General features: G+C 44.2%; 1 protein-coding gene across 1 annotated transcript in view; it reads left to right on the top strand.

The window, feature by feature from the left end:
* Positions 1–12609, top strand: part of Cfap61 (cilia and flagella associated protein 61) — a 266015-nt gene that overhangs the window by 8881 nt on the left and 244525 nt on the right. Inside the window, exons 2-5 of the mRNA XM_051183146.1 lie at positions 434–584; positions 3326–3402; positions 4189–4256; positions 4461–4587. Of these exons, the coding sequence (XP_051039103.1) occupies positions 434–584; positions 3326–3402; positions 4189–4256; positions 4461–4587 (423 nt within the window). The remainder of the gene's footprint in view (positions 1–433; positions 585–3325; positions 3403–4188; positions 4257–4460; positions 4588–12609) is intronic.

Here is a 12609-nt window from a genome sequence, read left to right as displayed (position 1 = left end):
AGACCAGCCCATTCCAGTTTGCCCAGGAATGTGCTGGCTTTTAGCATGAAGTCTCATACCCTGAGTATCACCTCAGTCGTAAGCAAAGGACAGTTGGTCACTGTAACTGTGTTGCGTGTAGATCAACACAGTGGTATTGCTACCTCAGAGAAGGTGGAGGAAGTGTGCAATAGAATGGTACTCTACCCAGTGTGCAAGGGAAGGCTATCAGATATTTACTGTGATAAAGTGCAAACATAATTTTAAATAGATACTTGATTGATGTCTTCCTATACCCGGAACAAACACACCCAAACTTTCAGAAGCATCATTCCCCCAACTCCAGGTGTAAACAGACCTCAGGAAGCAGCTCCAGAGCTCTAGTAGCCCAGGGAGGAGACGGTGGCCCACAGAGGTTGTCTCTGTTCATGTGTGTATTTCATCATTTTCACAGAGAAAAGGCAAACCTTGCTGTTACCCTCTGCAATGACAAGGAGGAGATCATGGCCCATGCCATCTTCTTGGACTATCCCAACTGGAATGTTGCCAATCAGGACAGCTGGATGCCGGTGTTCCAGGAACTTGACAGTGAAATCCCATGCACAGTAAGAAAATCACACGGCGTGTTTGTTAGAACAACCTGACTGTGGAAGGGAGGGTCTGGTGTCAGACTGGTGTTACTTAAGTTTCTGGGTGGAGAAAATCCAACACGCACGCACATCACAGTAGCATCATAACACGTTAAAAACAGTGATAGGATGCTGGAGGCAAGGGGGCCAGAATATGCAGGGTGGGGGTACATGGTGGCCCCCTCAGCCAGCTGCCCCCTACACCCACCTTGTGCTCTTAAATGAACAAGAGCTGGAAGCAAAGAGTTGGTGTGTCAGGTATGTATACCTAGATACGCCACAGATGTCTGTGTGTCCTTGTGTGAGGTCTGTGATATCCCAGGAAGGCACCTGTCACCTAGTGGTTGCCCTAGGAATGACAACTGAGCTTTGGACTTCGTCATACTATAGAACATTTAAAATGCCCTCGTGGAGTGTGGTGCCTTTGATTTCAGGTAGCCATTATGGATTTGATGTTAGCTTGTCCGAATCCCAAATATAAATCACACACTAGACTTGAAGCACTTAGAAGGAAAAACTGCGAAATATGCCATTAATGATTTTTTTTAACATTAACAATCCAAGTGATAGTTGAAAGGCTGAAGCAGTAGGGTTTCCTGTGAGTTCAAATTAGACAGTGTTATGTAGTAGGAACGACTGCCAGCCAGGTCGTTGTCACAAGACCTTGTCTCAAAGTAAATAAATAATCAACTACAATGATTTTCATATTATGTGTTAGTTATGTAATGAACATGCTCCTCATCCTTGTGTGTATGTGAGCTTACGACTATGCTGTGTATAAATGCACATTCATATGTGTATGTATGTATATGCACATTCGTATGTGTGAATGTGGGTGTGTACATGCTATAGCATGTCTTGTGGAGGTCAGGGCAATCTCAGGTGTCAATCCTTGCCTCCCACCTTATTTGAGCCAGGCTCTCATTTTGTTCTTTCTTTGCTGCATATGCCAAGCCACCTGGGCCTCAAGCTCCCAGGAATTTGCCTTTCTCTACCTCTCACGTTCCTGTAGGAATGCCAGGATTATAGACAGATGTGCTACACGTCTGGCTTTTCTATGTGGCTTTTGGGGATTTGAATTCTGATCCTTACACTTTTGCCCCCGAGACATCTCCCCAGCTCCGGTCCTATTCTTTTTAAACTTGTTTTCTAGAAAATGTGGAATTACATTTTGGGTTGCATTTGTGAGTTACACTATTTTTCTGCTGAGCTGCATCGATTAAGCCTTAATTAGTCCTCAGTGTATATTCTATTCCATTAGCGTTTGAACTGAAGTAATGGTTTTTTTTTTTTTTTTACCTTGAAGATGTTTAGAGAGTAAATCCTAAATTATCTAGATAAATCAAGCAAGCAGTAAGCTGTGTGCTACAAGGCCAGCCCTGTTCAGTGCAAAGCAGATGCTGAGAAAGCTTGGGATTAAAGCATTAATACATATAAACTGTAGTCTCCTGGTATCTGAACTTTGGAGTTTGTGCTGTATGCTTTTTGAGAATTTTCAAGGTCCCAGGTCAAACTCATGATTCTTCTCTTGCCAGTTCCCTCTGAGTGCTTCCAAGTCACAGGCTAGCCAACAACAGGAGTGGAGACAGACCATGGTTATGCAGTTGGTAACCCAAAGTTACTAGAAAACTACAGTCAGTTCTCTCCATAACCATATGGTATGGTTCCACACCATAAATCCAAGTGACTAATAATAGAAAGTGTTTCAACAATTGTACATGTATTGAACACATGCAGAACTTCTCTTTGTTATTCCCAAACAACACGGTGGAACAGCCTGTCAAATCATGTTTACACTCTGTTAAACACAATAGGTGATGTACATCAGAGACGTGCTGGTTTCACACAGATACTACACCATTTGGTACAGGGACCAGAGTTGGGCTTCATTGATTTCGGAATCTGCAGAGGTCCCGGAGCCAACATCCCGAACTGACTCGGAGGGAGAAGCAGCTTTACTAAGAAATCAAGAAACAGGAAGTTCCCACTTCCCCAGTGGAAATGCACTTATTGTACTCAGCAGTCGGCTACATCTCCTTTATTTGTGGAGTGCTAATGTACACAGTCACTGAGAGATGGCTGTAAGGGAACACTGTTGTTATTCAGGCCAGTTAATCTCCAAAAGTCAGAGGACAAAGCCCTTTTAAAACTGCCAAAAGCCATGGGAGAATCTTCTCTGCATTTTTAACTCCCAGGTTTTCTGGATAGCAGGAGCAATAATTTGATTTGGACTCCGGGAATGTTGAACAAAAAAGCCTTTGGATTCCTAATGTAGCATCTGCCTTCCATCCTTCAATTTCATAAGAGAATCTCTCCCTCGTGTCCCATGAATAGAGTAGCAGCTGCTGGCTCAGGAGCCCCAGGGAAAGGGTGATTGTTTTTCACTTGGCATAGACACCCCCAAAGGCAAGACTATGGAGTCCATAATCGATTTCACTCCCCTGCAGGCTCTTTCCTACCCACAATTCATCCATGAGGGCAGGAGCAAGGGCTGGGCACCCTAGGCTCACAATCCTCATTTCCTTGAATAATTCTAAGTTGGTGAGACAGAAGGCAGTGAATGAAGTGACGAGAGGGCTCAAACTGCTACCTGGGTGTCTTGTCACGTTGACGTAAGCTGCCACCCACAAGTGCTGGCCAGCTCTGCCCTTGGGGACTGCTCTGAGCCCTGCTGTGTCTGGTCCAGTGTTTTTCCCACTTTCTATTTTCTCCCACAGCCTCTGAATACACTGTTTATGCACTTCTTCGTGGCCGTGGACGAGTATGCCACAGGCTGCCTCAAAGAGATCATTCGGTGAGTGGACGGCACCTTACAGACAGCCGTGATGAAAGAGGCCTTACGGAATATTTTTCGAATGACACAGAGTTCTATGGAGCCTTTAATTTGCTTATAGTTCATTGTAACATTAATTCTCTATTAACTTAATAGCAGCAGTATTTCCAAAAGAAAATAATCTAATTCTTTAAATCCATTTTCTATAGAGCCTCTGTGTTTAACTGCCATCATTTGAGGCCAACAGGTAGTGCCGTAAGTTAAAGAAATGGATCGGGGTGGTCAGGAAAGAGTAAAGACTCCCAGACTTATGTGTTCACAATGTTACATTTCCTCTAAAGTCTTCTCTTTAGAAGTTCGTATTGACATGACAGCCTGCAGAAGCATCCTGAATAACAAGGGTGTGTGAAAAGATGATGAGCAGGGCCATTGAGTCATGGCGATGCATCTCTGACAGCTTGTGCAGGCCGTGGGGATGGGGGTGGGTGGCTCAGCTTTCAAGTCACTTTGTAATGTCACACCAGACCATCCAGATGCCAGGTCAAAGGTTAATGTCAGCAGAAATCTGGTGTGCTGCTTGGACATCATGCCCTTTATTCTCTCGACCTCCCCCAGACAGACGGGAGGGGAGCTCTTTGGAATGGAAGGAAAAGTAGAGGGGAAGGAGATGCATTGTCTAGGAGATGCTCTGGCCCTGACAGGCAGGAGTGACTGAGTCCATGTGACTTTCCAGGCATCTCATTTTCAGGGACAGGGAATGTGATTGCTCTGTTGTTAACACTGTCCCTCCCTGTCTTTCCTCCCCAGGACTGTGTTCAAGGCAGTACCAGAACTGTACTTCATATTTCTCATTGTGCCCTCATATGTGAGCCTAGGTAAGGTCCTCAAAGGCCAGTGTCCCCAGAAGCTGAAGTGTAGTACTCCTGGGGATGGGAAAGGAGATTGGTCACCAGACTCTAAGTGTCATGTTTGTACTCGATTACAGCCTATAAATCTCCAAGTGGAACAGGGATCACAGTTTGTCCTGAAAACCTAAAGTTATCCCTTGATTAAAGGGTACATTTCTTCCTGTGATTTAGGTTCAACTCTGATAACTGTATTTAACCAAGTGGGGAACATTCCGTGTTTGACCTATGATGAAGATTTTGCAGTATACATATGTCACAGGCATGACCACTACCCTCAGCTGCACATTCGCAAAGCCAGGTATGGTTGACACAATGCCTGCGTGATGTAAACTTCGTGGGATGGTCATATTTATAAGGGACTTTTTGTTTTTGTTTTTGTGTGTACAGACAGGCTTTCTCTGTATATCCCTGGTTGTCCTGGAACTCACTCCGTAGATCAGGCTGGCCTTGAACTTACAGAGATCCACCTGCCTCTGCCTTGCAAGTGCTGAGATTAAAGGTGCATGCCACCACCGCCCGGCCATAAGATACTTTTTAAGGGGTGGAGGTTCCTCAACCAGTTAGATTACATTTTTATGATACCCATAATGTTCATTTGGAGATTCTTAGCATCTCCTTGGATGGCATAATTAGCAAGACTATCTGGTGATTCTCATTTGGGTCTGTGTGGCCCAAATGAGTTGTGCCTTTACTACAAGGGGTTCTAAAATAGTCCTTAATCCTGTAGCAAGTCAGAAAACTTTCAACTAAAACAAACTTGCAAAATGAATCTGCTTATTTAGTTTTCCTCATAAAACCTACCTGTGTTCTAGCACTTACGAATAAGGATGCTGTTCATGCCAAGAAGGGTTTTCCGACTGAAGTCTTTACCTTTGGTGTCTTCATGATCTTTCCCAAGTGTAGCAGTTTAAGAGCATAGCTGTGGCAAAGTATGTTTTCTAAGATAGCCCTGTACCATCTTTCACTGTGCTTCCTCCCCTACAGTGTGACTTCACCAGTCATCTTGTGACCCACAGGCTGTGTGTGTCCTCTGTATGAGGCTGGGCATTTGTGGATGCACTTACCAGCACAGCTTGGTAGAAGGGTGTACTAAGCCTTGGAAACTTCTGCCTGGCTCTCTTGGTATGCTTGCTCTGAAGTCAGTCTGCTGTGCACTGAGGTCCTCTACCCTGAGCTGGCTGAGATGGAGAGGCCTCATGTTGGCTTGGGTGTCTTCCCCACCCAGCCCAGCTAAACGTGATTGTCAGTACCACACAGCTGTGTGTGGGAGCCATTGTGGACAGCCAGTGAGGGGGTTCTCTTCAGGCGTAGGCTGGCAGGGAAATGAACCTCAAAGAGGGGAAAATGAAAACCTGTGTGTGGGGGGGTTGTGAGTATATATACATATATATTTTATTGTTTTTAAAACAATCTTATTTTACATACCAACCCCAGTTCCCGATCCCTCGGTCCTCCTGCTCCCCCCACCTTCTCACCCCACCCGCATTCACTCCTCAGAGAGGATGAGACATCCCATGGGGAATCAACAAGGTCTGTTACATCACATTGAGGCAGGACCAAGGCCCTCCCCACTGTAGCTAGGCTGAGCAAAGTGTCAAGCACTACCTGTTGATATCCTGGCTTTTCCCTCTCCCCGGGTCCTAGGCAACCTGACTCCTCTCCTTCCTCTGCCCCCGTGGTTTCTCCTCAGCACCCGCCTGTCACTCCCTTCTCCTTAGGGAACCTTTCCTGGTCAAGGAGCCTCTCTAATCCTCAGGCTTTCCCCACCCCAGAATCGCTCTTCTCCAGGCTCCCTTACCTTGCCCCAGGATCCATCTTTGACAGGTGATTGATGTTCCTCACTGACAACTGTCAAAGGTTGCATGGCTGCATCATGCATGCATTAGGTGGCTGCATAAGGGTTCTGCATGCAGAAACCATGTGGAACTGGGGCCGAGAGGAGCTGGGTCAACAGCAGCTCCATGACTTCAGTTTCATCGTCCCCAACTGCTGAGGCTTGTTATAAACCATTCCCGTTCCCTATATAAGCAAGAGCCTCCTGCCTGTTCTCTCTTTCCATTTCTGCTCCCCTCCCTTTGCTCCCTTTCCCAATAAACTTCATGTGGGTTTATTGAGTGTGGTGGATGGTGTTTCATTGCCCGAAGCTTCGGCAAAAGAACAACACTAGCGATAAATACTGGTTCCCCTGATAGTGGCCCTACAAACTGTCCAAGCCACCCAACTGTCACCCACATTCAGATGGCCTACTTTGGTCTTATGCTGGTTCCCAGCTGTCAGTCTGGAGTCAGTGAGCTCCCACTTGCTCAGGTCAGCTGTTTCTGTGGGTTTCCCCAAAATGGTCTTGACCCCTTTGCTCATGCTATCATTCCTCCCTCTCTACAACTGGACTCCCGGAGTTCATTCCAATGCTTAGTTGTAGATCTCTGCATGTGCTTCCATTAGTTACTGGATGAAGGTTCTATGATGACAATTAAGGTAGCCATCAATCTGACTACAGGGGAAGGACAGTTAAGATACCCTCTCTGCTATTGCTTAGATTCTTAGCCGGGTCATCTTTGTGGATTCCTGGGAATTTCTCTAGTGTCGTGCTTCTTGTTGCAGCTATACTTAAACACAGTATAATTTGGGGGAAGGTTTCCTGGTGTAATCAATTCCTAGGATAAGGAAGCACGATTATACTGAAAGTCAACTCAGGGTACATGTCATTTCTTCCAAGAGGATGGATTCTGGAGATAGGCTGCCTGCATTAGCTTAAGAGCCTATGAAAGGATCTGGGCTGGTCTCGGCCACATAGATAGCATAGAAGTCATTTGGGCTGTTAGCCACCTCTGGTCCTAGTGGTGGGAGCTTGACATGGCCTGGCGCAACAGAAGGTGCAGATCACTGGGCTATTTATTTGTCACCTCCAGTCCCCAGCTTTCTGGAAAAACAATTTATACATGCTTCCCTTTCTGGGTGCTTACCATTCCTGGTTTTCCAGGAGATCTGTGGGCACAAGCATCTTCATGCTCCCAACAAGCCCTCTAAGGGACACCTTACTATAACATCCTGAGGCCCCAAGTGAAGAGACTTAACTGCCCTGTTAGAGTTCCAGCCTAAAACTGTGAGGACAAGCTAGCCTGCTTTGATTTCAGAGTGTACAGGGAAGTCGTTTCATACAGATGATTGCTCCTCTGTGAAGAATAAATTGTACCCTCTTTGCCCATATCCATATTTGATAAATGTTTACTTTAGAAAACTATCAAATGTGGCCAGTTTTTAAAGGAAGAGCATGTAGTATTACAACATAGTGTTTAAGAGTATGTGATGACATTCTAGATCTAGATTCTGATTTTGGTTCCACCACTCACCAGAAGAGTTAGTTTGCAAAAAGTAATTGCTGCCTGTGGGGAAGGGGGGCGGGCGAGGGGGACATGGATGTGGCATGTCTCTCTGTTGCCAGTGTAGTGTGTGGCCCACAGTACAGAACTCTTGGTGACAGTCTGTGATCTCCTAATATACGTCTGACACTTAGTGTACCTCTGATTACATTTAACAATCCAAAAAGTACTAAATATTATCTAGTGCAGGGGCTGGAGACTTGTCTACCATGGACAGTTTCCTGTGGTTAATCCTACCACCATATATATCACAAAGGGACCGAGAGTTCAGTGGTGGAGAGGGGACTGCCTGCAATAAACTGTAAGGATATTAGTGTATAAGAGGGAAGGACACAGAGAAATAAACACAGACTCATATGTCCTCCCACCTTAAGAATAGCCCTCTGAGTGTTCACTCATACTCACCATGGTACATCCATGCCGCGGATGCTACCCCATTCAACTTCTATAGCAGTCAATCTCAGAAGAGTCATGCAGAATAAAAGAAGGCAGGCAGAGAAAAAAAAAAGATACTGGTTACCTCAGTTTTATGATGTATGCATTAGGTAAAGCTAATATGTAGACATCGGGTTGGTGATGCTAAGAGTGAAAGTAAAATTGGGAGGGACAAGAGGGGATTCTGCAGGGGGTGGGTGGCAGTGCTCATTGCACTGATGGATACATGCGCAGTTGTCTAAGCCCATCAAACTGTATTCTGAGGTCATGCACTTTCTCATATGTTATCATACCTCCATGAAGAAATAAAAGCTCCAAAAGAAGGTGGCCTTTTGCGTTTGTTATGGGGGGGGGGTATAACTCAGAATCCAGAGGTAAAAGTAAAAGGCAGGAAGCTCCTGGAGTGGCCATCGCCAGGCAGATAGGCCGGTATGGCTGTTCCTCCATGTGTGGAAGGGAGGGCAGACCTCTGGGCAGGGACACCCTTAGCTGTTCAGGAAGTTACACTCTTTAAAGACCTTTTATTGGCAATGAAGGTCCATGTTGACAGATTTGTTTTTTTATGGGAAATTTCCATAAGTGAAAACTATATGGTATTTTAGGAAACCTAGTAGCTATTATACCTTTATCTTAATTTTGTTTTAAAATAGCTCAGTTTTTCCTGCCATTTTCAATACCTATTTGAAGGATAGGTTCTCTTAGTAGTAAATGAATCATATTCTCAGATCAGAAAACCATTAGGAATTAAAATTATTTATAGCCAGGTACAAATGCAAGTACTGTTGACCCCACATAGCTGTTCTGCATCCAAGGATTCAATCAAGATACTTTCCCCACAAACAGCAACAAAATACACTGACAGGCAGAGTGCTTGCTTGGTTTCAAAGTCCTCAGTTCAAGCTCTAGTTCTACAAAGAACAATGAAACCACTAAACTATTTTGGGAAAAAGATACACTTCTGAGCCTGACATGTTGGTACGTGCCTGTGCTCCCAGTGGTTGGTAAAAAAAAGCAGAAGGACCCTAAGTCACAGCCCATCCTAGGCTACATGGAGAGACTCTGCCTCAAAAAACAAATACGGTGGAGTCGGGGTGGGGTAGCAGTGTGTGTGTGTGTGGGGGGCTACAGAAATAGCTCAGCAGTTAAGACCACTTGCTGCTCTTGCATAGGACCCAGGTTTAGTTCCCAGCACCTACATGACAACTCACAATTGTAACTCCAGTTTCAGGGGATCCAATACCTCCCTCTGGCCTCTGTGAGCACTGTATGCATTCTACAGTATTGTGATCATATGCTCTGTTAATTATGCACTTAATATAGCAACTCACTATCTTTATTGTTAACAGTAGCTGGAGGCGAGGGACTCCCGGGGCCCCACTTTCCCCAGGGATCTATAGGCAGCTAATGGTTACCGAGGGAGGGAAAAACATTTTCTTCAGGTGTATCCACTAGTAGATTGTCCATGCTCCTGTACGCTACTCTGGTGAAAGATGCCGGGCTACCAATTAAAAATAAAAAGGAAAAGGTAGAAGGTGGACTTAGCGGGGAAAAGGAAGATAGCAGGAGTAGGAGGGAGACAAGAGAAGGTAATAAGAATAGGGCAGATAGGATCCAAGTACATCATACACATGTTTGAAAACATCACAGCCGATCCCATTGTCATCCATAACTTATGATAATAAAACCATTAGAATGAATCTTGTTCCTTCTGATGACTGTCTGTTCCAAGATAGCCTGACTGAATTATAGTGTGACTATAATTCATTTAGTTGTTATTAATGGAAATGGTGATGGCAGCTGGTTTCAATTCTCTCCTTGATCATATTGATAAGTATGTAGGAAACTGTATTTGTGAAGTGGTTTCCAGAGAGGACCAACTAAGGCGAAGACATCCTGAATGTGGGCAGACCATCCTGTAGTCTGGAGGGCGGCTTAGAATAAAAGGAAAAGAGGGGGAATCCAGAGAGTGCACACATTGTCTCTGCTTCCTGATGGGGGCATGTTCCTGATGACATGTTCCTGATGGGCATGTTCCTGACAGGTGTGTTCATGGTAGGCATGTTCCTGACTGGTGTGTTCATGGTAGGCATGTTCCTGATGGGCATGTTCCTGACTGGTGTGTTCATGGTAGGCATGTTCCTGATGGGCGTGTTCCTGACTGGTGTGTTCATGGTAGGCATGTTCCTGATGGACAAGTTCCTGGTGGACATGTTCTGATCAGCTCACCATGGCCTCTCTACCAAGACACACTGAAGCCTTTGCACCCGTAAGCCAGAATGCAATTTTCCCATCATAAGTTGTTTTTCTCAGATAGTTGTCACAGGGACAAACACTGACTAACACAAAAACGGGAAAAATATTAAAATCATAGTGTTTTATTTTCAGTAAGATAGGTACCTAAAAAGGGAATTTTTGAATAATAAATGCTAAGATTTAAAATAGTTATCAAATTGTTCAACCAAAATATATGTCTGTTTATATCATAACAAATAAAACTCTGTTTCCTTAGACCTAGGGATTCTATAGACCATTAGATAAGATGCTTTTTATTTTTTCAGAGCTAGAGACTAAACTAGAGGTTTTGCACATGATTGGTGAACTGTACCTACAGACCCTGGGTATTTTCAGTGACTAAAATATTTTTACTCTGCTAGAGCAAAATAGCATTTTGTTGTATTAAATTGTACTCAATATGTGGTGTTGAGTGCCATTTTACAAGTTTCATTTTAGATGAGTGAAATGCTTAAATTTAAAGATGTTTCCAGCATTGAGATTATCCCGATGGATGATTAAATGTATGGACAGGTCTACAGGGGGAGGTGAGGTTGAATATAGGGGAATAAATTACCTACAAACGAAGGAGGTACATTTCCAAAAGTGTTTTTTAAATAATGCTTTGTTACATTTGTTTGTGTGAATGTGTGTGCATGAATTCACATGCTGTAGTATAGCATGCACATGGAGGTCAGAGGACAGCTTGTGGAAGTCAGTTTTCTCCTTCCATGATGTGGGTCTGAGGGATCGAACTCAGGTTGCCAGGCACAGAGAACAGCAAGCACTATTGCCCACTGAGCCATTTTACTGGGTCCCCAGAATTGTGTGTTGTTGTTGTTGTTTATTAAGCATATAGTTAGTGTATCCATTTGGATCATTTTCTAAAAGAATAGTAAGACCTAAATGCTTTCAACATAGACATTCTGCAAGACATTATTGGTTTGGAAAAAAAAAAACACTAGTAAATGTAATGCTGAAGGTGACGTGCACAGAAGCAGCCCATCAAAAATGGTCCATTTCTTTCACTTTGTAGTAAGGTGATTCCTTTGATAACTTGCTCCCTGGTGCCTTATCCAGGTGCCTGTCCAGGATGTATGTAACAGGAGTAAAGGTGTAAGATGTGCTTAGTTCAGTGCCTGGCTCCCAGGAAGTATTTACTCACTGTCTTGGTTGCTTTCCTGTTGCTGTGATAAGATACCCGACAAAGTAACTTAGAGGAAAAAGAGTTTATTCTGGCTCACAGTTCAAGACTCCAGCCCATCATGATGGAGAAGTGAGGAAGTGGAGGCTTGAGGCAGTGGTCACACCACATTTCACCTTCAGCAGAAAGCCATGGATACCTGTTGCTGCTTGGCTCTCTCTCTAGTTTCTACAATCCAGGATCCCAGTCACGGAATAGTGACACCCACAGTGGGCAGGTCTTCCCCTCCTCAGTAGACAAGAATACCCTCCACCATTGTGTCCAGAAGCTAACCTACCCTCACAGACATGCCCAAATCTTCCTAGTGATTCTAGATCCTGCCAAGTTGACGATACCAACCCTCATTTACAGAAGTTGATAGTTCCCATTCAGTCTTAGTTTTTCCTTTGCCGTTTTCCTCCTCACCACTTCCTTGTCTTTTTCCTCTTAAGACTCAGTAGGACGGGCTATGGCCTTTCAATGAGCAGGGCCCACAGAGTTAGAAATAAACCTCTGGATAACTCAACCCAAGGTCTTGCTCATGCAGCCTCTGATGGCTGACTGTTCTGTTTGCTCATATCACAGAAAATCCAAATAGAAAGAGGGGTGTTGTCCCAATGCAAAGAGGTGAGGAAGGAGCATTTATGTTAAGATAAAAGTGCACAGTGAATTCGTGTCGAGATTGTGACACAAAAAAATGCTTTCACCCGAAGAAGCTAGAGAAGTGTAACATTTTAAAGGCCCTTTTCTCCAAAATTGATAGGTTTTAGCATTCGTGAATCTAAAATTGCCTGTATCTTGAAACTTGTGTGGACTTTACCTCCTTAAGAGTGCTAGAAGCACAAAGACATTACATGACATCATGGTATAGGCGTGGCTGTACGCCTCTTAGACTGCCACTTTATACTTATTTCCCCCACATTTGACATCTGTTTCATCAGTAGCTGCTTGCACTGATAATTAATGGTGATGAACACAGTTCTTAAGACACTAAACCAGGGAAGGGTTTGGGGATGTAATTATCCCTCAGCTATTTAACTAGCAACATATT

Source organism: Phodopus roborovskii, unplaced genomic scaffold (genome assembly GCF_943737965.1).
Source record: "Phodopus roborovskii unplaced genomic scaffold, PHOROB, whole genome shotgun sequence".
Classification (NCBI taxonomy): Eukaryota; Metazoa; Chordata; class Mammalia; order Rodentia; family Cricetidae; genus Phodopus; species Phodopus roborovskii.
Note: the sequence above shows the minus strand (reverse complement) of the source record. Positions and strands in the feature narration are given on the sequence as shown.